At 41.7% G+C, this 25273-nt stretch overlaps 2 protein-coding genes across 2 annotated transcripts in view; both read left to right on the top strand.

Moving 5' to 3' along the window:
• The first annotated feature begins 182 nt into the window (after positions 1-182).
• On the top strand, positions 183-14183 carry LOC109904229 (TNF receptor-associated factor 3). The gene is made up of 11 exons (XM_020501455.2): positions 183-495; positions 5548-5822; positions 6322-6373; positions 6511-6615; positions 6856-7020; positions 9102-9182; positions 9376-9450; positions 9672-9764; positions 10185-10325; positions 11206-11380; positions 12216-14183. Exons 2-11 carry the CDS (start codon positions 5551-5553, stop codon positions 12785-12787), a joined length of 1731 nt encoding a protein of 576 aa, XP_020357044.1. The 5' UTR covers positions 183-495; positions 5548-5550; the 3' UTR covers positions 12788-14183.
• A 1587-nt stretch (positions 14184-15770) lies between these two features.
• LOC109904230 (EH domain-containing protein 4-like) overlaps positions 15771-25273 on the top strand; it is a 43213-nt gene continuing 33710 nt past the window's right edge. The window contains exons 1-2 of the mRNA XM_020501456.2: positions 15771-16313; positions 23717-23893. Of these exons, the coding sequence (XP_020357045.1) occupies positions 16084-16313; positions 23717-23893 (407 nt within the window). The 5' untranslated portion in view covers positions 15771-16083. The remainder of the gene's footprint in view (positions 16314-23716; positions 23894-25273) is intronic.

Here is a 25273-nt window from a genome sequence, read left to right as displayed (position 1 = left end):
TTTTCAAGTAGAGTATGTGATGGGTACCGAGTGTACAGACCATTGCACATTTCTGTGTCTGACAGCAATTCCCGTAGTACAGTTCACAGTTGATGACACTGCCATCTAGAGGAAATCCGACACTAAACATCATTGCCTGTCACTGGCTGACTACAATTTTTTTTCTTCATGACGGGGATTTCCTGGGGAAGAAATACCGAAGGGGGGCTTTCCAACTGAGACATCAACAGCCAGAAGAATGAGCGGCGGCTCCATTTTGCTATGTTCCCATCTCGATTTAAAAAAACATTTACTTTAATATTGTTTTTACGATGTCAGCTACCGGTAAAATACTCTAGCTGCCTATTTTAAAAACGGAGTTCGGTCGTTTTCATTGTAAGCGGTTACATTGTGGTGTTCGCCTTCATGAACGTGCCATTCACCGAAGCTCCATTTATAACATTGTAGCTCCTGAAAAACGACGTTGCATTTGTCAACGTTACAGATCTGATTCATGTAAGTATTGTTGCTAGCTAGGAAAGTTAATAATATCGTCCATGTTACAATGTGGGAACACAGCATGTAGCTATGTTTGTAAAAACATGTTGAGTAGCCATACAGTGGTGTACCAAAGCGGGGAGCTAGGGAGGCTTCGAATTGGGGTATGAGGTAATTTCAACTATCAATTTCGGTGTACTGAATTGCCTGCGAGATTTAGCCATCTAAACAATTGTGAAAATATTCTAAAAATGGATTATTCTATATGATCACCTTGACATGTCTCATTGTATTATATATTCAGTATTACGCCAATGCATGTGTAATACATTCATTGCAGTTATGACAAATTAGTTGTCTAGTCAGTGCATCAAAGTAATTTGCATAAATTATTATTTGAGTACGGTGAACAGGCTCACACAAGGTACACAGTTAGTGTATTGGCCTATTGGGTGAATATTGGTTGCAAAATACATTTATCTAAATTCAAATTATATTCTTAACATATGTCAATAATGCCTTTGAATCATGCTAAACAGTATGCCTGTATGCATATGAAACATTGAAAATGTTTTTTTTACGGAATCTGTTTAATTTTTTATTGACCAGATCTAAGATCACTGTGAAAAAGCATGATTCTCTATTCTCGTAAGATTCAGCTGTTTGGATGTCTGTTCACACAGTTGAAACATGTTCTATTGCTTTCAGGTTAAAGGCAGGCTATAGAATTACACATGGGCAATTCCATGTAACAAAATGTATTCCAAGCCAAAACATTGACTTCAAATTACAGTGAAAAATGTTCAATGGAAATAGTAGTTTACAAAAACATATTTACAGGAAGAACTGTGCAGATACAAAGTAACAGAATAAAACTTAGGGAGATTTTACAGTAATTCTGTTACCAAACTTAGCATCTGCACAGTTTTTCCACTATGATTATTTACTATGTAAGTTGTTCAAAGTAGCCATTGTGCATATACTTGTATTGTTTGTTAAACATTGAAATCAATAGTTTTTGTTTTTCATACATTTTAAAGTGAAAAAAGTGAGTCTCAGCGTAATTCCGTTACTGTGGAATTGCCCATGTACAATGACAGGTCAGTCATAGAATTCCCCTACATGTTACATTTTTTTTTGTGATGTCATGATACTCTAGCAGCATTCAAGACTTGGTTACATCTGTATGATTGGAGTGGAGAAACTGACCTCCGTACCAATAATGTCTGTGTAGAATAGATAGCTGGTGCATTGCATGGCCATATAAGGCTTCTAAACAGCTTCTACCCCCAAGCCATAAGACTCCTGAACACCTAATCAAATGGCTACCCAGACTATTTGCATTGCCCCCCCCCCCCTTTACACCGCTCCTACTCTCTATTGTTGTCATCTATGCATAGTCATAGTCACTTTAAATACTCTACCTACATGTACATATTACCTCGACTAATCTGTCCCCCACACATTGACTCTGTATCGGTACCCCCTGTATGTAGTCTCGCTATTGTTATTTTACTGCTGCTCTTTAATTATCCATATTTTTTTAACTGCATTGTTGGTTAGGCGCTTGTAAGTAAGCTTTTCACTGTAAGGTCTACACCTGTTGTATTCGGCACATGTGACTAATAACATTTGATTTGATTTGAAGAGGATCGCACTTGAGAAGCTATAACATGTAACAAATTTCCCTCTACTTTTCTCCATCCAGTCATTCTTACATACAATTTGACCTGTCAACATCAAGCTTATGACCAGGTTTAAAGATGAGAATATTGGGCCTATTTCTCAAAAGATCTTGTTCATTCTCCATGTAAATCAGTGAGTGTATTTAACAGGGGAAATACCCTTTTATACATAATGCTCTGCGTTTCATCAAACCGATTTCCCGTAGAGGAAGAGAGACCTGATTAATCTCATTCCCGGCCCAAATGTACCCAAGACGATCTCAACTGTACTATATGCTTTGGATTAGATATATAGCCTAGCCAATCTACATTTCAATCTTTTGCTGGCAGCTTCGATTCAGCTGGGTCTAGGGTTTGTGTAGGCCTACACCTGTGTGTGTGTGTTTGTGCAGTCAGTCAGTCAGTGATGATAGACAGCGGTGAAGCAGCATGTGGAAAAGCCCCTTCACTATCCCAGGAAGTCCCCTGAGAACCACAGGAACTGGTCAGCCAATAGCCTAGGCTTAACCCACTTGCTCATCCAGTGATGATGGGCTGATGTACTTTCAACGTTGAGGGAAAATTGAAGGCAAACCTGTAGAAGTGGCCAGTCTTGATATCCTAACTAGTGTGAATCTGAATTGTTTAATTTGTATGAATGAGCCAGTTGAACCATGTGAGACAGGATGTAGAGCTGAAGGTTCAGTCATTAGGTCCGTGTTCATCTATAGCTTCATGGAATTCTTCCTTTGAACAATACACATGCATGATGGAAGAATGTTCCACATACAGTGCATTCGGAATGTGTTCAGACGCCTTTACTTTTTCCACATGTTGTTACAGCCATATTCTAAAATGGATGAAATAGTTTCCCCCCCTCATCAATCTACACACAATACCCCATAATGACAAAGCAAAGACTGGCAGAATTTTTTTTAAAAATGTTTTACAAACGGAAATATCACACTTACTTAAGTATTCAGACCATTTACTCAGTACTTTGTTGAGGCTTCTTTGGCAGAGATTACAGCCTTGTCTTCTCGTGTATGATGCTACAAACTTGGCACACCTGTATTTGGGGCGTTTCCCCCATTCTTCCCTGCAGATCCTCTCAAGCTCTGTCAGGTTGGATGCGGAGCGTCGCTGCACAGGTTTCAGGTTTTTCTAGAGGGTTCAATTCCGTGTTCTCGCTGGGCCACTCAAGGACATTCGGACACTTGTCCCGAAGCCACTCCTGTGTTGTCTTGGCTGTGTACTTAGGGTCGTTGTCCTGTTGGAAGATGAACCTTCGCCCCAGTGTGAGGTTCTGAGTGCTCTGGAGCAGGTTTTCATGAAGGATCCCTCCGTACGTAGCTCCGTTCATCTTTCCCTCCATCCTGACTAGTCTCCCAGTACCTGTTGCTGAAAAACATACCCACAGCATGACACTGCCACCACCATGCTTCTCTGTAGGGATGGTGCCAGGTTTCCTCCTGAAATGACCCTTGGCATTCAGGCCAAAGAGTTAAATCTTGGTTTCATCAGAACAGAGAACCTTGTTTGTCATGTGCCTTTTTAATGAGGAGTGGCTTCTGTCTGGCCACTACCATAAAGGCTGGGTGGTGGAGTGCTGCAAAGATGGTTGTCCTTCTGGAAGGTTCTCTCATCTCCACAGAGAAACTCTGGAACTCTGTCAGAGTGACCATCCGGTTCTTGGTCACCTCCTTGACCAAGGCCCTTCTCCCCCTGATTTCTCAGTTTGACCGGGCGGCCAGCTCTAGGAAGAGTCTTGGTGGTTCCAAACTTCTTCCATTTAAGAATGATGGAGGCCACTGTGTTCTTGGGGACCTTCAATGCTACAGAAATGTTTTGGTACCCTTCCCCAGATCTGTGCCTCTACACAATCCTGTCTCTGAGCTCTACGGACAATTCCTTCGACCTCATGTCTTGGTTTTTGCTCTGACATGCACTGTCAACTGTGAGACCTTATATAGACAGGTGTGTGCCTTTCCAAATCATGTCCATTCCATTGAATTTACCACAGGTGGACTCCAATTAAGTTGTAGAAACATCTCAAGGATGATCATTGGAAACAGAATGCACCTGAACTCAATTTTGATTCTTATAACAAAGGGTCTGAATACTTATATGAATAAGGTGTTTCTGTTTGTTATTTTTAGTACATTTGCACAAATTTCAAAAAAACTGTTTTCGCTTTGTCATTATGGGGTATTGTGTGTAGATGGATGAGGAAAATAATGTATTTAATCCATTTTAGCCTGTATCATAACAAAATATGGTAAAAAGGGGTCTGAATACTTTCTGAAGGCACTGTTGGAAGAATGTTCCACATTTATTATTATTTATTTATTTATTTAGCCTTTATTTAGCTAAGCAAGTCAGTTAAGAACAAATTCTTATTGACAATGACGGCCTACCAAAAGGCAAATGGACAATGATGGAAGACCAGCTAAATATTTAGTAGAACCTTACATATGTTTTGATCAGTTTGAGGTTGGATGTTCAGTGGATGATGCTGTCTTTTAGGATGGTGTATGCTGTGATTTGGGTTGGATGTTCAAGCCTAGATTGCTTGCCCTCCTGTTGCTTGCCCTCGGAAAATGAATAATGTGTTGGCAAGTCTATAATAAAGGCTTGTGTCAGTTTAGATTAAGCTGTCCTGTCCTCCATTAGAGCAGGGCCATAGGGACAAAAGCCGTATTGCGATAAATTGCCTGAATTGATGCAATAACAATAAATACATAGGATGATACGTTTATAACAATGTGCACCACCGCAGTTGTTTTTGATCCTTTTGAGCTACTACTTCTACTATAGTTTGATTGTAGCCATCAACAGTCCTTTTAACAGTCACCCATATTAGTAAACTTATTTAATTTCAACTTCACATTTATGTAGTATAGGCTACTTATCGTAGTAAACGATCTCAGCAAAATGCCTGCGGTAAGTGATCTGTATGGTTGGTGTTGATAACTTTCACTTTATCCTCCCAGCTCTACTCCATCTACTTTTGGATATGCTCTATTCCAGTCCCAAGCCGGGCCTTCCTGCTTGTGCACCGCCCCCCCCCCCCCCCCCCCCCCCCTCCCCTAGTCAGAGCAGAGATAACATTAGCCCCAGTTAACTATGTCTGTTATGAAGGGGTTTCCCAAGGTTTGGCCTGAGAGTCAGGGCTGTTGATGTGGCAATGAATGCTCAGCATTAACACACTCACACACACATCCTCAGCTCAAACACCATTGTCCCACTCCAAGACCATGTAACATAAGACGATTGTATACTCCTTTTTTATGAAATGCGTGTTTGTCCTGTATGTTGTAACTGTCGGGTGCATTTTTATTAAACATCTCTTCCCTCCTGTCTTTCTGTGTGTGTGTCCGTGTGTCCGTGTCCGTGCCCTCGCCAGGTCATGTCAGCAGGGCGGAATGCGGACGTGCGGGAGCTGCAGATCCCCCTCCAGCATCGCTCTCCCTCCCTGGCTGCTCTCTCTCTGGCCCAGCGCCCCTGGCCCAGCGACCCCGAGGCAGGCTTCTTACCCCAGCACGGGGGCTTCTGGGACCACTTCATAGCCACCCCAGAGCCCAAATACTGCTGTGAGGCCTGCAGGCTAGTGCTCTGCAACCCCAGGCAGACAGAGTGTGGACACCGCTTCTGTGAAACCTGCATCTCCGAGCAGCTAAGGTGAGGCCTGAGGACAAGAGATTTCAGTTTCATGACAGTTTCATGATGAGTGTGAGAGTGAAGGGGCATGTTTTTTTTGTTGAGGAAATGATAGTTGAGAAATGACAAATGTCTTCTTGTCAGTGTGTTTGATATGTCAGCTGTCTTCTGGTAATGGGGGTTGTCATAATTGTTTAGTGATCGGGTGATGATTATGATTGAGAAATAATGATGTAATTTGCCACATGTTGCTAAAAGGAGGATTTGATTGGACATTAGTTAATTAAGCAATGAGGCCCAAGGGCGTGTGATATATGGCTAATATACAATGGCTAAGGGCTGTTCTTTATTATAAACTGGTTACCAACTTAACTAGAACAGTAAAAATAAATGTGATATACCACGGCTGTCAGCAAAGCAGCATTCAGGGCTCGAACCACCCAGTTTATAATGATAGATTTCTCACTCCGTGTTAATCATCATCGTATTAATGTACCTAAATGTCTTGTCGTCTTTACAGCAAACCAAATCCAGTATGTCCAGCAGATATGGAGCCTCTGTTCAAAGACAAGGTAAGACTATGTGAATGATTTGCATCACTGTCATCATCCTTATGATACCCATGCTAAACAGCCCTATGCCCTTTCTAAATGGCCTCGTACATAATCACAGCGTGTCTCCTCACAGTAGCCGTTGTGTTTTCTGTCAGATCTTCCGTGATGTGTGCTGCCATAGAGAGATCATGGCTTTGAGAGTGTACTGCAGGAGTGAGAAGAATGGCTGTAAGGAGCAGATGAGTCTACATCAGGTCATGGTAAGTGTCTGACTGACTCAGGGAAATTGAAAAAGTCCCATTGTTATGCACAGTCATTATTCAAACTCTAGAAAAGTGTTTATCTACAATTCTCGTTGATTTCAGTCACATTGGTTGAACGTTTCCTGTTGAAACTGTAATGACTACAACCCAAATGCGATCTTATTTATAGCACTTCATAATAGGCTACATTTTCTTTACACCAAATCCTTATGATTCCTTTTCCTCCTTTTTTCCCAGGATCATTTGAATGTGTGTCCGTATTTTGAGGTGCCATGCCCTTTAGGAAAGTGCAAAGAGAAGATGATGCGCAAAGACATTCCCGAGCACTTGAGTTGGAAATGTAAACACAGAGAGACCACCTGTGAATTCTGCATGCACAAGATGGCCATGACTGAATTACAGGTAACTAGAATAACTACTTGAGTTGGGCCAGTGCTCACCGAACCTGTACCTCTTAGAGAATATTGTGACCGGCACCCAAAATTAGTACTGGCACATATTTTAGTCCACCTTAAAGGGCAATTCCTACACTTTTCAACCATATATTCATTTTCTCCAGCACCATACCGGTGTGTCACCGCAAATCTCATAGGGTGTTTCTCAATATGCATACTACCGTGCTCCACACTCCCAAGTGCGAGTGCATTCTCCCACAACGTTCTCTTGAGTACGTTCTTGTGAAGATGAGAGTGTGGAGAACGCATAAAACATTACATTTGAGAAGCACTTGCACTCCCCCTACTGTATTGCCTCACGCTGCACCTCCCCATTCACTGAACCTTCTTCCAGCCAGGACAAAGGCAACAATAGACGGAATAAGATATGCACACAGCAAACTTTTAACTTCATAATTATGCTATTTGAGAAACACCCAGTGTTTGAAAATTACTGTTTTTAAAATGTTTAAACTTTTGATGACGTCATCGGGTCTTTTTTACTTTATATTTTTTTATACAAAACGTAGAAATGTTAAGTTTTCACATATGTAGACACTGGTATTGTGCTGGAGATAAAGAAATTAAGTTAAAAAGTTGCGGAATTGCCTTTTAAGCACTGACTACAACAACACTGAATATCTGCTACCGCATGGCAAGCGGTATCGGAGCACCAAGTCTCGGTCCAAGAGGCTTCTAAACAACTTTTTCTCCCAAGCCATAAGACTCCTGAACATCTAATCAAATGGCTACCCAGACTATTTGCATTGCCCCCCCCCCCCCCCCTTTACACTGCTGCTACTCTCTGTTTATTATCCATGCATAGTCACTTTAATAATTTTAACTACATGTACATATTACCTCGACTAACCGGTGCCCCCGCACATGGACTCTGTACCGGTACCCCCTGTATATAGCCTCCACATGGACTCTGTACTGGTATCACCTGTATATAGCCTCCACATGGACTCTGTACTGGTATCCCCTGTATATAGCCTCCACATGGACTCTGTACCGGTACCCTCTGTATATAGCCTCCACATGGACTCTGTACCGGTACCCCCTGTATATAGCCTCCACATGGACTCTGTACCGGTAGCCCCCTGTATATAGCCTCCACATGGACTCTGTACCGGTACCCCCTGTATATAGCCTCCACATGGACTCTGTACCGGTAGCCCCCTGTATATAGCCTCCACATGGACTCTGTACTGGTACACCCTGTATATAGCCTCCACATGGACTCTGTACTGGTATCCCCTGTATATAGCCTCCACATGGACTCTGTACCGGTACCCCCTGTATATAGCCTCCACATGGACTCTGTACTGGTATCCCCTGTATATAGCCTCCACATGGACTCTGTACCGGTACCCTCTGTATATAGCCTCCACATGGACTCTGTACCGGTACCCCCTGTATATAGCCTCCACATGGACTCTGTACCGGTAGCCCCCTGTATATAGCCTCCACATGGACTCTGTACCGGTACCCCCTGTATATAGCCTCCACATGGACTCTGTACCGGTAGCCCCCTGTATATAGCCTCCACATGGACTCTGTACTGGTACACCCTGTATATAGCCTCCACATGGACTCTGTACTGGTATCCCCTGTATTAGCCTCCACATGGACTCTGTACCGGTACCCCCTGTATATAGCCTCCACATGGACTCTGTACTGGTATCCCCTGTATATAGCCTCCACATGGACTCTGTACCGGTACCCCCTGTATATAGCCTCCACATGGACTCTGTACCGGTACCCCCTGTATATAGCCTCCACATGGACTCTGTACTGGTATCCCCTGTATATAGCCTCCACATGGACTCTGTACCGGTACCCCCTGTATATAGCCTCCACATGGACTCTGTACCGGTACCCCCTGTATATAGCCTCCACATGGACTCTGTACCGGTACCCCCTGTATATAGCCTCCACATGGACTCTGTACCGGTACCCCCTGTATATAGTCTCGGTATTGTTATTTTACTGCTACTCTTTAATTATTTGTTACTTTTATTTCTTATTCTTATTTACATTTTTCAGAAACACAAAGAAACCGTTTGTCCTTCATTTCCGGTGGCCTGCCCCAATCATTGTACTTTTCCCTCCATCTTACGGAGCGAGGTAAGGAGTGTATTTTAATGTTTGTAAAATTTATTCATGCAAGGCAGTATGGGCATCTTTTCTCTTACCATCAGATGGAATAACATAGTTATAGATGCTGTGATACGGTTGCCCATTTAATTGAGACCACATTGTAATGCAAATGCTTGGTATAGAAGGACATGATTGAACCTAAATGTGTTTCTACTCTCAGCTGACAAGTCATCAACATGTGTGTCCCAAGGCTCATGTCACCTGCTCCTTTATCCGCTTTGGATGCAATTTCAAGGTCAGTCTTCATGTTACTATGATTGTTAAAAGTGGTATTAATAATAATAATATGCTTAATATAAGTTGTAAGATTATGGCCACTATGAACTCCTCATGATGTCTCTTCTACTCTGTTGTCTGGCTATTGTCCCACTGAACTACAACGCATTTAAGAGAACATACAGTAGTTTTAAGCTGGTATTTTACTGATATGATATTTTCCCTGATATTCCTCTGTAGGGTCTCAACCAAGACATGAGGGATCATGAATCAAGCTTTGCCTCTGAACACCTGCGGCTGATGGCAACCAGGAACACTACGCTGGAGGCCAAGGTAATCAACTCTACTTTGTTCTTTAGAACAATTTGCCCTGTGTACCATTAAAGGAAAAATGTATAAAGTCAACATAATGAACATTCACCAGCATCATGACCAACTTCTATTTCATTCCATATGCAAGGCATACAGTGTATAAATATGTTGCCTTGTATCTATCTGCATTACCTGTCATACTTGTTTTGACTCATGATCTAATCACAAATTTGAGTATGTGCTCTTACATGTTACAAATAACACATACATTCTAACAAAATGTATTTTGACAAGTACCCAAAAATAATACATTGGGAGAAATTAAACTGAATATTCAACCACAACTAACTTGTTAACAACCAACTAATCACAGGGCTGAATGGTTACGTAGTTCAGGGTAATGAAAGCAGTATTAAGACAGAATGTTTCCCACCCATCTAGATGGAGGATGTTAAAGGAGAGCTTCTGGAGCGGTACAAGGTTCTGCCAGGCCTAAGCAGCCGTCTGTCTGAAACAGAGTCTCAGTACGAGGAGATGAGGGAGAATAACAGACAGCTGGAGCAGAAGCTCACTACCATGCAGGTAAATGAAAAGGTCGAAGTACACTGAGTGTACAAAACATGTGAGTTGCACCCCCTTTTGGCCACCAGAAAAGCCTCAATTTGTCGGGGTATGGACTCTACAAGGTGTCGAAAGCGTTCCACAGGGATGCTGACCCATGTTGACTCCAATGCTTCCCACAGTTGTCAAGTTGGCTGGATGTCCTTTGGGTAGTTGACCCTTCTTGATACACACAGGAAACTGTTGAATGTGAAAAACTCAGCAGCGTTGCAGTTCTCAATACAGTCAAACCGGTGCGTCTGGCACTTACCACCATACCCCGTTCAAAGTCACTTCAATCTTTTGTTCTCCCCATTCAACCTCTGAATGGCACACATGCACAATCCATGTCTTAACTGTGACCAGGTGAGTCCTTCTTTAACCTGTTTCCTCCCCTTCATCTACACTGATTGAAGTGGACTTAACAAGTGACATCAATAAGGGATCAAAGTGTTCACCTGGATTCACCTGGTCATTCTGTCATGGAAAGAACATGTGTTTATGTTTTGTACACTGTCATTATAAAACCTCTCAATAAAGATGTGATACTAGTCTTTGACATACATAATAATACTTGTCTTGTCCCACAGTCCCATTTACTGATTTCTCAGTTGGAGGTAAAGTCCTGTCATGTATGGAACTTACATTAGAAGTCATTTAGCAGACGTTCTTATCCAGAGCGATTTATAGGAGCAATTAGGGTTATGTGCCTTGCTCAAGGGCACATCAACAGATTTTTCAGCTAGTCGGCCCAACGCTCTTTCAGCTTACTGGCCCAATGCTCTTAACCGCTAGGCTACCTACCCCTACATGAAGTGTGTGTAACTGTATGTATGTGTTTGTGGACGTTTTCTCCATGTAGAACTTGATGAGTTCCCACTCTGAGAAGCTTTTGGAGATGGAGCTGGAGCTGAGGTCTCTGAGGACCATCCGAGAGGAGGTGGAAACACTACGAGGCACCGTGGAGAGCATTCGTTCCAGGGTTGCAACGCTAGAGGGAGGAAGGGGCGGGGCCATCCCAGCCACACACACACTAGGTGAGTTACCCTGAATGCTCTCTCACTCTCTTTCTGTTTCTGTCTCTCTCTCTCTCTGTATTCCTTTGTCTAGCTCTCTCTCTGTCTCGCTCTCTAGTCTCTCCCTCAGTGTCTCTGTCTCTCTCAACACTTGTCTTGGGAATTCTGTTATTCTTTGCTACTTCACTGTTGCTAAAACCTGTGTAACTCTTTTAGGAGTTGCTCAGAATGAGTGTAGTGTGATATTGGACGGATTTTGATATGTTCAAAGTCTGAAGCTACATTATGAGCAAAGCAGTGATTGGAAAAAAACAGTGCTTTAGGGCCTCCCAAGCATCGCAGTGCTAGCTGTGCCACTAGAGATTCTGGGTTCGAGTCCAGGCTCTGTCACAGCTGGCTGCGAATGGGAGACTCTTGGGGCGGCGCATAATTGGCCTAGTGTTGTCCGGGTTAGGGGAGGGTTTGACCGGCAGGGACATCCTTGTCCCATCGCGCACTAGTGACTCCTGTGTTTCTGGCCAGGCGCAGTGCACACTGACAAAGTCGCCAGGTGTACAGTGTTTCCTCCGACACATTGGTGCAGCTGGCTTCCGGGTTAAGTGGGCATTATGTCAAGAAGCAGTGTGGCTTGGTTGGGTCGTGTTTCGGATGACGCACGGCTCTCGACCTTTGCCGCTCCCGAGTCCATACACGAGTTGCAGCGATGAGACAAGACTAACCACCAATTGGATTCCACGATTCCAATTGGGGAGAAAAAGGGGTTAAACAAATAAATATATATATAAAAACCAGTACAGAGTGGTACAAACATACAGGAAGACTCTTATTCCATTGGCTTTCTATTGTTTCTCTGCAGGTTCTTTAGAGACACAGCTCTCCCGTCAGGACGACATGCTGAGTGTCCACGAGATCCGCTTGGCCGACATGGACCTGCGCTTCCAGGTCCTAGAGACGGCCTCCTTCAATGGGACGCTCATCTGGAAGATCCGTGACTACAAGCGGCGGAAACAAGAAGCCGTGGCGTCAAAGACCCTGTCTCTCTACAGCCAGCCTTTCTACACTGGATACTTTGGCTACAAGATGTGTGCCCGGGTCTACCTGAACGGAGACGGCATGGGGAAAGGAACCCACCTGTCTCTGTTTTTTGTGGTGATGCGTGGCGAGTACGATGCCCTGCTGCTCTGGCCCTTTAAGCAGAAGGTGACTCTGATGCTGATGGACCAGGGCCCAGCCAGGAAGCACCTAGGGGATGCCTTCAAACCAGACCCCAACAGCAGCAGCTTCAGACGACCCACGGCAGAGATGAACATAGCCTCGGGCTGCCCGCTGTTCGTGGCCCAGACTGTGCTGGAGAACGGTACTTACATCAAGGATGATACCATCTTCATTAAGGTCACAGTGGACACATCTGACCTCCCTGACCCTTGACCCCTGGTCTGTAGAGAACAGCAGATGTATCTGGATCAGGGTGCCCTTATGTGAGAAAGATTGCAAAAGATGGAATGGAGAGAGCAGAAAGAAGGATGGAGAACAAGAAAAGAACAGAAGTTAGAATAAGAGTAAGGTTTCTTTGCAGATCTCAAGGTGCAGCCTAAGCCTGCAGAAAGAGCTGGGTGGACCTCAGAGCAGTTGCCTTTGGTGCCTGTGTTGCTCACCAGATAGGTGAGAGAAGGAAATTGTTATTTTTCAACCAGGCTGAATGTTAAAAAGTCTAAGGAATGCCTATATTACTCACAGCAGGGAGAGGTATAAATGGCAATGGATAGTGGATCATTCTAACCCAAGTTATCAGGATGCAACCATCATCAAACTACATGGACCCAGTATGTATGTGTGTATGTATGTTTGTGTGTATGGATGGATGGATGGATGGATGGATGGATGGCAATCTACCAGAACTAAAAATCATATAGAATGGAGATAGTGAATATATTTCAGTAGACATTAATCATTTCTTCCTTGAAGAACATGGGACAGTGCATCATCTAACACAAGTTCGAGGTGTGGAGATAGTTGGGCACGGGACAACTATCTTCTGTAATAGCAAATATCTCTGAGAACTCATTACTTGACGTTGATGAAACATGTCTACATTAAAGGCAGAAGATACAATCCCACATGACATGTTGAATAAGGAGATACAATGCAATATGTGGTTGTGTATGTTGTTTGCATTGCTGGTGAAGTTTGGTTGTATTATTGCATTGTTAAAGTACAGAATGTAACGTACAGTATGTATGTTTCTAGTCTTGTGATTGTGTTGGAGAAAGTTGTTGATTGACAAGCTTTTATTAACAGGTGTTGTGTGAGCAGTAGGGTGTATCTTGTGTGCAGGCTCTTATTTCAGATTTGGTTTTAGTGGACCTGGTCTGCATCTGAAATGTCATTCTGCTACCTATATTGTGCACTACTGTTGGCCAGAGCTGTACAAAAGTAGTGCACTATATAGGGATCTGGGTGCCATTTCAGACACAGACAAAGATGGCACAAAGGAATGGATACACACCGGTACAGCAATGCCACTGTCTCGCGGAGTTAAGAATAAGACTAGCCTTTCATTTTGAAGATCTATAAAGATCTGTAAATTACTTCTATACTGCTTTTTGTAACTTACACATTGTTTTGTAATGTTCAGAACAGATGCTGTGCATCATATTTTTTTTGTAACAGTTGGGAAAACAAAATGCCTCATTAAAACTCCAACCATGTTGATTGAGCTGAGACAAAGTGACAGTGACTTGTTTTCATGATGGTTGATGGAGAATGTTATTTGCACAAGTTATGTTTGAATGTGTATTAATAAAATTGTTTAACAAAACTTGAATGTGCTTTGATGTTTGATTTCTGTGGAGGAAAACAGGAGAAGATGGGGAGGGATTGGCCACACCCTCTGAAAGCCCTCCTACATCACCAGTCAAGCTCTATCCTGGAACCCACAAGGGAGACAGAAAAGAAGGCACCAGAGTAACACCTGGAGGCTTGAGCTTGAAGCAGACACCAAAAGATCAGGCATGGGATGGAACAAGATTGAGAAGACAGAACAGAGTGTAATAGAGATGAGTCGTTGATGGCCTATGCTCCCTGGGTAGCAATGGACCTAAGTAAATTTGAGTGAGAGGTTATCTTGAATTCATTTTTAAGGCATAGGAAATGGGAGCTACACTTTTCCTATTTTGAATCAAGGAAAATATACATTGATCACAAGTTGGTTAATTTAAGTCTTGATGATACGTTTATTTACGGTTGGCTGTGGTGGGTCCGCTTGGACAAAAAAAGTCTGTGCAGACTGTAGGGGACCACTGCTTCATAGGAAACAGTCCAAAAACAAATATGGGGAACCCTCCGTGGTGCGGGTCCATCTTCTCCTTCCACTAGATGTCAGGATAGTACAGAATGTTATTCTACAGTATATTTTCCACCACAGGTAGGCTACAGCTACAAAGTGACATTTCTGGAGAACCTGGCAGTGTATCCATCAGTGAGTGAACTGTTGCAGACAGAGATGTTATGTAGAGCTAACACAATTCCACATTCTGTATGACAGTTCTGATCAGGGTACATTCAGGTCATGTATATTCTCCACGATAAATGTGCATTCTAGTATTTTTGTAAAGTTGCTCCCACCTGGCAACTATTAAATAATTAGCCAAGGTTTTCACGTACATACATATAAACCATGTGGTTATGTGAAGGCATTGTAGGATTCCACATTTTTCTTTCTGACATCCGTGTCTAAGCAACATGCATGTTGCTAGGTGCCTACATACAATATGTAATGCAGTACATGTATTCTCATTGTCACTTAATATGGATTCCATGGCGTCTGTAAAAATTTGACAATATAACAGTCCTGTCCTCCTTCAACATGAGCGAATTTAAGTTTTCCAAGTCTTCAATGCAAACGTGTATTGTCCATTCAACTTTGCAGTATAGAGTAAGAAAACTTTACTTCCCTTAATGACAATGTTACGTCATTGAAATGTATAAATGGGCTTGGGGTAGACTCAGTATTTTTCCCTCTGGAATATTCAGTCTCATGTCACTAGGTCATTCATAGGGAAGGGCGGTGCCGTTAAGGTAATGCAAATCATAGAGGGAGAGGCGAAGCGAGAGTATTTACTCTCGTGAGATAAGCCCTTTTTGTATGGAGGTCAATGAGAGTGTAAAATTATGTGAGGCTTATTTAATCGAATATAGGTTTCATAATGTTTAGGCTGTTACAAATTTACTGATATAAGTTGATGTACGAGGCATTCCGGCAACTTTGATAAAAACAACTTGGTTGTGTCTGTTGTTCACACGCGTAGCCTATCTGCACTCTCATTGGCTAGAATGGTCCCTTCTGATCTCGCCTGCCTTCCATCGTTGAGGACATGTATTTCCATTGTTAGAGCTGTCACCCGAATATCTTGTTAACATAATACTTCATCTTCGCACAGGCACCACTGTGGCGCGAACCACTGCAACGCTGTGAACTACTGCGCCGCACAGAGGCGCTACTGTAGAGAGCAGCCATCAAGCAGTGTTGGGAAAACAACCGTAGATTCTAGATGCCACGTTTTTCAGTTGCCAAAGAACATATTTGATTCAAAGTAACAGTGCCCATTTTTGTAAGATATTCGGATACAAAGTAGCCTCGTTGCGCAAACTTTGAAAGCTGTGGAAAATAAGGAAGTAAAACGTTAGTTCTTGATTTGGGAACTTAGAAGAGGAGCATCATCATCATGTTCAGTTGGGTGAATAAGGAACAAGGAGGCAGAAACAAGGACGGCGAAATGTACCAAACTGTGACGGAGGGTCTTCAACAACTTTACTCAAAAAAATTATTTCCATTGGAAGAAACCTATCTTTTCCATGATTTCCACTCACCTGCGTTGGAGGCAGCGGATTTTCAGAGCAAGCCAATGGTTCTACTGGTTGGACAGTATTCTACGGGGAAGACGACGTTCATAAGGTAACGTTAGTGCATCCAGAAATCAGCAACAGTTATGCATTATCATGTTTGTGTTAACTTTATTTTACCTACAGGGCTCTCTGCCTGTCAGAAATAATTGAGTTGTTGAATAACCCCTAAGCAGTAGCCTACTTTGACAGTTGTGAGCTGTTAAAATTGAGGTTAATTGCTGTCAAAATGTAAATGGGGGGGGGGGGGGGGGGGGGGGGGCGGGACAGGTTGTTGCCCCCTGCAACCTAATGTAAACACAACTGTCTAGTGTTGGGAATGGGTTAGCATTATGTTAAGATTGTAAACAGCTTGTTTCTAGTTGACCAATATTCCATATTCCAATTCAATTCAACATGAAACATCATCAACATGCCACACCACCTGCTACATAGAATGTTTTTTAATGTTACGATTATAAACTGGGTGGTTCGAGCCCTGAATGCTGATTGGCTGACAACCGTGGTGTATATATAAGCAATAAGGCCTGAGGAGGTGTGGTATATGGCCAATATACCACAGAGAAGTGCTGTTCTTAAGCACGACACAACACGGAGGGCCTGGACACAGCCCTTAGCAACTGTATACTGGCCATATATCACAAACCCCCGAGGTGCCTTATGGCTATTACAGACTAGTAATCAATGTAGTTAGAGAAGTAATATACCAAATACCACGGCTGTCAGCCAATCAGCATTCAGGGCTCGAACCACCCAGTTTATAACAGACCATATACCACGGGTATGACAACACATGTATTTTTACTGCTCTAATTACGTTGATAACCAATTTATAATAGCAATAAGGCACCTCAGGGGTTTGTGGTATATGGCCAATATACCACGGCTAACGGATGTCCTTAGCCGTAGTATATTGGCCATATACCTTAACCCCTTGTGCCTTATTGCTTTAGTATAGAAGCAGAGTAGTATTAACTATCCAGTTTCCACCAACTGCTTTCCAGTTTCCAACATAAATATCAATGAGACATGTCTGGTGACCTGGGCCTTTTGTGCTCCCCTGGAGCCTCTGAACAACCAACCATTATATGAGAGAAAGAATAGAACCATTACAGAATGGGTAAAACTGTCTAAAAATCTCTGAATTTTTTGCCATTTTAAGATATTTCTCTCTGAATCATCAGGACAGGCGCAAACTACGTCAGTTTCATAACTTGTTGATCTGCAGGTTCTGCAGCAAGAGAGGACATGCAGCTAGCTTCACTATCTTTAGGGAAGGTGCCTTTGGTAAGCTACAGTACTCCAGTCTGGTAGCTGCTGAAAGTATGTACACAATACTGAGAATATGTCAACATGCACCTTTTTGTTGTACGGCTAACATCTCACCTTGCAGATCATGTGTACAGAAAGAAATATGGTTTCAATTGAACCAAATGTTTTTTTACTTGACCATTATTAAGTTGACCTTTAAATTTTTTATTTTTTTTAAACGATCAACGTTAGTGAAAACATTTCTTATCTCAAGTAGACGACATGGTCACTTACTGTTAAATTGTATTGCTCATTCACAACACCTGATTTGATTCTTGCAGAGCTTGCAGAGTTACTTCATACAGGGATCCCACCCAATTCTAAGGAATTTAATAATGAATCATGGGAGTTGATCATAGCCAGATCCCAGATCTATTTGTGCTGTCTTGCCAACTCCTATGGTCATTGTCATGCCGAATGTGACGTGTTTGACAGCACAAACAGATTTGGACCTAAACAAGGCTAGGGAGTTGAGGCCATTAATAGTCATCCTAAAGACATGTCTTTTCCTCTGAGTGGATGTGGCCATTGCAAGCTGGCATTCCTCTGTTTGAAGACCTTTGACACAGTGCCATCCTCTCACAGGAAGGACTGATGACCTATTGCATGGTCTGAACTCAACAACATGTGTAGCTGTTTTTTTTGGTTTTGAGGGGCACCTATCAAGCACTCTGCCAGCCTGTAAAGGGTCTAGTGTTGGCACTTGAAAATGTGAGCATGTGCCATCTAGTTAGGCAGATGGCCAAGCTCTCCCATAGTAGCATATTATGTGGTATTACTCATATGTGGTATTCACATTTATTTTCATATGAAAGTATTTTTTTGTCTTTCAGCTTGAAAAATGCAAAATGATATAATGTATACAGAGGCCTCGCACTAGTAGGCGCTGGCCTGGTGTGTACAGATGTTTCTGTTAATAGTGTGTTCAGCAAGTGAGCTTTGTAATCATGTTGAAGCCAGGTGATAGATATTGCTGTTGTTTTATTACCTCACCTTCATCAACCATCATGCAAAGACCTATGGTCCATTGTAAAACATTATTTGAAGTGTCGTGTTGTATTGATATGGTGTATCTAGTGTCCGGATGTATTGATATGGTGTATCTAGTGTCCGTATGTATTGATATGGTGTATCTAGTAGAGGTCAACCGATTATGATTTTTAAACGCCAATACCGATTATTGGAGGACCCGCACAAAAAAGCCGATACCGATTAATCGGCCGATTTTCATTTATTTATTTGTAATAATGACAATTACAACAATACTGAATGAACACTTATTTTAACTTAATATAACACATCAATAAAAATCCATTTAGCCTTGAATAAATAATGAAACATGTTTAATTTGGTTTAAATAATGCAAAAACAAAGTGTTGGAGAAGAAAGTAAAAGTGCAATATGTGCCATGTAAGAAAGCTAACGTTTAAGTTCCTTGCTCAGAACATGAGAACAAATGAAAGCTGGTGGTTCCTTTTAACATGAGACTTCAATATTCCAAGGTAAGAGGTTTTAGGTTGTAGTTATAGTATTTTTAGGACTATTTCTCTCTATACCATTTGCATTTCATATACCTTTGACTATTGGATGTTCTTATAGGCACTTTAGTATTGCCAGTGTAACAGTATAGCTTCCGTCCCTCTCCTCGCCCCTACCTGGGCTCGAACCAGGAACACATCGGCAACAGCCACCCTCGAAGCAGCGTTACCCATGCAGAGCAAGGGGAACAACCACTCCAAGTCTCAGAGCGAGTGACGATTGAAACGCTATTAGCATGCACCCCGCTAACTAGCTAGCCATTTCACATCGGTTACACCAGCCTAATCTCGGGAGTTAATAGGTTTGAAGTCATAAACAGCGCAATGCTTGATGCACATGGAAGAGCTGCTGGCAAAACGCAGGAAAGTGCTGTTTGAATGAATGCTTACGAGCCTGCTGCTGCATACCACCGCTCAGTCAGACTGCTCTATCAAATATCAAGTTATAGACTTAATTATAACATAATAACACACAGAAATACGAGCCTTTCGTCATTAATATGGTCGAATCCGGAAACTATCATTTCGAAAACAAAACGTTTATTATTTCAGTGAAATACGGAACTGTTCCGTATTTTATCTAACCGGTGGCATCCATAAGTCTAAATATTGCTGTCACATTGCACCACCTTCAATGTAATGTCATAATTACGTAAAATTCTGGCAAATTAGTTCACAATGAGCCAGGCTGCCCAAACTGTTGCATATACCCTGACTCTGCGTGCAATGAACGCAAGAGAAGTGACACAATTTCACCTGGTTAATATTGCCTGCTAACCTGGATTTCTTTTAGCTAAATATGCAGGTTTAAAAATATATACTTCTGTGTATTGATTTTAAGAAAGGCATTGGTGTTCATGGTTAGGTACAGTCGGTTATGGGTAGGTACAATAATTGTGCTTTTTTCGCAAATTCGCTTTTGTTAAATCATCTCCCTTCCGGTCACTAGTCCAACGCTCTAACCACTAGGCTACCCTGACGCAGGACACGCTAGATAAACTAGTAATATCATCAACCATTTGTAGTTAACTAGTGATTGATTGATTGAATGTTTTTTATAAGATAGGTTTAATGCTAGCTAGCAACTTACCTTGGCTTCTTACTGCATTCGCGTAACAGGCAGGCTCCTCGTGGAGTGCAATGAGAGGCAGGTGGTTAGAGCGTTGGACTAGTTAACTGTAAGGTTGCAAGATTGAATCCCTGAGCTGACAAGGTAAAAATCTGTCATTCTGCCCCTGAACAGGCAGTTAACCCATTGTTCCTAGGCCGTCATTGAAATTAAGAATGTGTTCTTAACTGACTTGCCTAGTTAAATAAAGATTAAATAAAGGTGTAAAAAAAACGGCCAAATCGTTGTCCAAAAATACAGATTTCCGATTGTTATGAAAACTTGAAATCGGCCCCAATTAATCGGCCATTCCGATTAATCGGTCGACCTCTAGTATCCGGATGTATTGATATGGTGTGTCTGGATGTATTGATATGGTGTATCTGGTGTCCGGATGTATTTATATGGTATATCTAGTGTTCGGATGTATTGATTAGAGGTTGACCGATTAATCGGCATGGTCGATTAATTAGGGACGATTTCAAGTTTTCATAACAATCGATAATTGCCATTTTTGGACGCTGATTACATTGCACTCCACGAGGAGACTGTGTGGCAGGCTGACCACCTGTTATGCGAGTGCAGCAAGTTGCCAAGGTAAGTTGCTAGCTAGCATTAAACTTATCTTATAAAAAACAATCAACCTTAACATTGTGTCACTTCTCTTGCGTTCAGTGCAAGCAGAGTCAGGGTACATATGCAGCAGTTTGGGCCACCTGGCTCGTTGCGAACTGTGAGAATATTATTTCTTCCTAACAAAGACCGTAATTTATTTGCCAGAATTTGATATAATTATGACATAACACTAAAGGTTGTGCAATGTAACAGCAATATTTAGACTTATTTTATCTCTCGATAAAATATGGAGAGAATAAACATTTTGTTTTTGAAATGATAGTTTCCGGATTTGACCATATTAATGACCTAAGGCTCGTATTTCTGTGTGTTTATTATATTATAATTAAGTCTGTGATTTGATATTTGATAGAGCAGTCTGACTCAGCAGTGGTAGGCAGCAGCAGGCTCGTAATCATTCATTCAAACAGCACTTTCCTGCGTTGCCAGGAGCTCTTCACAATGCTTGATTCACAGCGCTGTTTATGACTTCAAGCCTATCAACTCCTGAGATTAGGCTGGCAATACTATAGTACCTATAAGGACATCCAATAGTCAAAAGGTACAGTGCCTTGCGAAAGTATTCGGCCCCCTTGAACTTTGCGACCTTTTGCCACATTTCAGGCTTCAAACATAAAGATATAAAACTGTGAAGAATCAACAACAAGTGGGACACAATCATGAAGTGGAACGACATTTATTGGATATTTCAAACTTTTTTAACAAATCAAAAACTGAAAAATTGGGCGTGCAAAATTATTCAGCCCCTTTACTTTCAGTGCAGCAAACTCTCTCCAGAAGTTCAGTGAGGATCTCTGAATGATCCAATGTTGACCTAAATGACTAATGATGATAAATACAATCCACCTGTGTGTAATCAAGTCTCCGTATAAATGCACCTGCACTGTGATAGTCTCAGAGGTCCGTTAAAAGCGCAGAGAGCATCATGAAGAACAAGGAACACACCAGGCAGGTCCAAGATACTGTTGTGAAGAAATTTAAAGCCGGATTTGGATACAAAAAGATTTCCCAAGCTTTAAAAACATCCCAAGGAGCACTGTGCAAGCAATAATATTGAAATGGAAGGAGTATCAGACCACTGCAAATCTACCAAGACCTGGCCGTCCCTCTAAACTTTCAGCTCATACAAGGAGAAGACTGATCAGAGATGCAGCAAAGAGGCCCATGATCACTCTGGATGAACTGCAGAGATCTACAGCTGAGGTGGGAGACTCTGTCCATAGGACAACAATCAGTCGTATATTGCACAAATCTGGCCTTTATGGAAGAGTGGCAAGAAGAAAGCCATTTCTTAAAGATATCCATAAAAAGTGTTGTTTAAAGTTTGCCACAAGCCACCTGGGAGACACACCAAACATGTGGAAGAAGGTGCTCTGGTCAGATGAAACCAAAATTGAACTTTTTGGCAACAATGCAAAACGTTATGTTTGGGGTAAAAACAACACAGTTCATCACCCTGAACACACCATCCCCACTGTCAAACATGGTGGTGGCAGCATCATGGTTTGGGCCTGCTTTTCTTCAGCAGGGACAGGGAAGATGATTAAAATTGATGGGAAGATGGATGGAGCCAAATACAGGACCATTCTGGAAGAAAACCTGATGGAGTCTGCAAAAGACCTGAGACTGGGACTGAGATTTGTCTTCCAACAAGACAATGATCCAAAACATAAAGCAAAATCTACAATGGAATGGTTCAAAAATAAACATATCCAGGTGTTAGAATGGCCAAGTCAAAGTCCAGACCTGAATCCAATCGAGAATCTGTGGAAAGAACTGAAAACTGCTGTTCACAAATGCTCTCCATCCAACCTCACTGAGCTCGAGCTGTTTTGCAAGGAGGAATGGGAAAAAAATTCAGTCTCTCGATGTGCAAAACTGATAGAGACATACCCCAAGCGACTTACAGCTGTAATCGCAGCAAAAGGTGGCGCTACAAAGTATTAACTTAAGGGGGCTGAATAATTTTGCACGCCCAATTTTTCAGTTTTTGATATGTTAAAAAAAGTTTGAAATATCCAATAAATGTCGTTCCACTTCATGATTGTGTCCCACTTGTTGTTGATTCTTCACAAAAAAATACAGTTTTATATCTTTATGTTTGAAGCCTGAAATGTGGCAAAAGGTCGCAAAGTTCAAGGGGGCCGAATACTTTCGCAAGGCACTGTATATTGAATACAAATGGTATAGAGAGAAATAGTCCTATAATTCCTAAAATAACTACAACCTAAAACTTCTTAACTGGGAATATTGAAGACTACTGTTAAAAGGAACGACCAGCTTCCATATGTTCTCATGTTCTGAACAAGGAACTTTTTTACATGGCACATATTTAACTTTTACTTTCTTCTCCAACACTGTGTTTTTGCATTATTTAAACCAAATTGAACATGTTTCATTATTTATTATTTATTTAGACTAAATAGATTTTTATTTATGTGTTAAAATAAGTCTTCAGTATTGTTGTAATTGTCATTATTACAAATATATATATATATATATATATATATATATATATATATATATAAAAATAAAAAACGGCCGATTAATCGGTATCGTTTTTTTTGGTCCTCCAATAATCGGTATCGGAGTTGAAAAATCATCGTCGGTCGACCTCTACTATTGATATGGTGTATCTGGTGTCCGGATGTATTGATATGGTGTATCTGGTGTCTTGATGTATTGATATGGTGTATCTGGTGTTTGGATGTATTGATATGGTGTATCTGGTGTCTGGATGTATTGATATGGTGTATCTGGATGTGTTGATGTATTGATATGGCGTATTTGGTGTCTGGATGTATTGCCGTAATGTGCAATAAAGGTATTGTATCACAAAACTCTTACTCTGTTCTGTTCCAGGTACCTGCTGGAGCAGGACTTCCCAGGCATGCGGATTGGCCCAGAGCCCACAACGGATGGCTTCATCGCTGTCATGTACGGGGAGAACGAGGGGATTGTCCCTGGTAACGCTCTGGTGGTCGACCCCAAGAAACCCTTCCGTAAACTCAACGCTTTTGGAAACGCTTTCCTCAACAGGTAAAGTGGACAATTTTTGTTTATTACTGGTAACACTTTACATGAAGTTGCTCTTACAAAGCTGTTACTACATTATGTAACAACAATATTGTAACCCTAGTAATTGCAGTATTACTACACAGGTATAAGTATAAAATCACATTACACAATTTAAAGGATCTCTGTGGGTGTAAGATCTTCTCAATATCAAGGGTTACCCACATGGTGGTGTAATTTTTTTAAAATTGCAGTGGCATGTGGAATTTTCCATGACATGAAAAGGCATCTGAGCCTTGGTAAAGGCTTTAGCAGAGATATGTTGAATTGTTCAGCTGATAACTCAAGGTTAAGACATTTTCTTAGATATGAGTATTGATTGATTACAACCAGACACCACCTCCCACTGCCCCTGTCATGTATTATGGGTTCATATTATCGTTTATCTTACCTACATTTACCTCCCTCTCTCACTTTGTCCTAATAAATCTGATATTAGTGACACGGGGGCCCTGTTCATTATAACAGCTGTAATATGTAATAAGTAATTATTCTTGTGAAGTGAGAACACATATTTGAAATTACATTTTTGTTTCACATTGTAGGCATTGTTTTGTTGAGGACATTCATCCAAGCATGCATTCCTGCATGCAGTGCAAAATAACACGTGCTTTTTCCTCCCTGTAGTTACAAGGTTTGTTGATTTGTCCCCTATGTTCCCGAGAGTGATTTACAAAGCAGATCCAGTTGGTTTATGTAATCATGATTTTTTTTAACTTAGGGAGGTTAGGGATAGTTTTGGTAGTTTTGTTCCCAATGCTTCCTGTCAGCCCAGCGTTTGACATAGCTGTCATTTTCTTCCACAAACAGTTAGGAGGAAGCAGTGACTTTGTCACCTTTCGTTAGTTGTAGTGCACACTATCTGTTGTTGGCTTGGCTGTCTGTTGTTGGCTTGGCTGTCTGTTGTGGGCTCAGTCAAGAGTCTCTCGTAGATATAATTTTAGCCAAACAACACTTGGCCGAAGCATGTTTCCTTTTTCCAGATATTTATAATCCAGGGGAAATGGGTAAGTACTTCTATGACCGTTGCCCAAGTTAAGGTCAAAGACATTCCTGACAGAACAGTGGACGTCTCCTCCTTTCCAGAGAACCTCCGACAAAGCTCATTGTTTCCCGGGCACGTTAATGTGCGTCACACAAGATATCACTTGGAGTATGTCCCCCCCCCCCCACCCCCACCCAACTGATGTTATTTTACATGGATGAATTCATAGCCTTTAAGTTGGAGCCACACCACGTACAGTACCAGTCACAAGTTTGGGCACACCTACTCATCCAAGGGTTTTTCTTTATTTTTACTATTTTCAACATTGTAGAATAATAGTGAAGACATCAAAACTATGA

The sequence above is a fragment of the Oncorhynchus kisutch genome, linkage group LG14, assembly GCF_002021735.2.
Source record: "Oncorhynchus kisutch isolate 150728-3 linkage group LG14, Okis_V2, whole genome shotgun sequence".
In the NCBI taxonomy this organism is placed as follows: Eukaryota; Metazoa; Chordata; class Actinopteri; order Salmoniformes; family Salmonidae; genus Oncorhynchus; species Oncorhynchus kisutch.
Note: the sequence above shows the minus strand (reverse complement) of the source record. Positions and strands in the feature narration are given on the sequence as shown.

Excerpts from the sequence above, each read along its gene's own strand:
- LOC109904229 (XM_020501455.2), top strand. The coding sequence starts at position 5,551 with ATGTCAGCAGGGCGGAATGCGGACGTGCGGGAGCTGCAGATCCCCCTC. Across the intron at positions 5,823-6,321 it reads TGCATCTCCGAGCAGCTAAG|CAAACCAAATCCAGTATGTC; the intron begins GTGAGGCCTGAG and ends TCGTCTTTACAG. Across the intron at positions 11,381-12,215 it reads CCCAGCCACACACACACTAG|GTTCTTTAGAGACACAGCTC; the intron begins GTGAGTTACCCT and ends GTTTCTCTGCAG.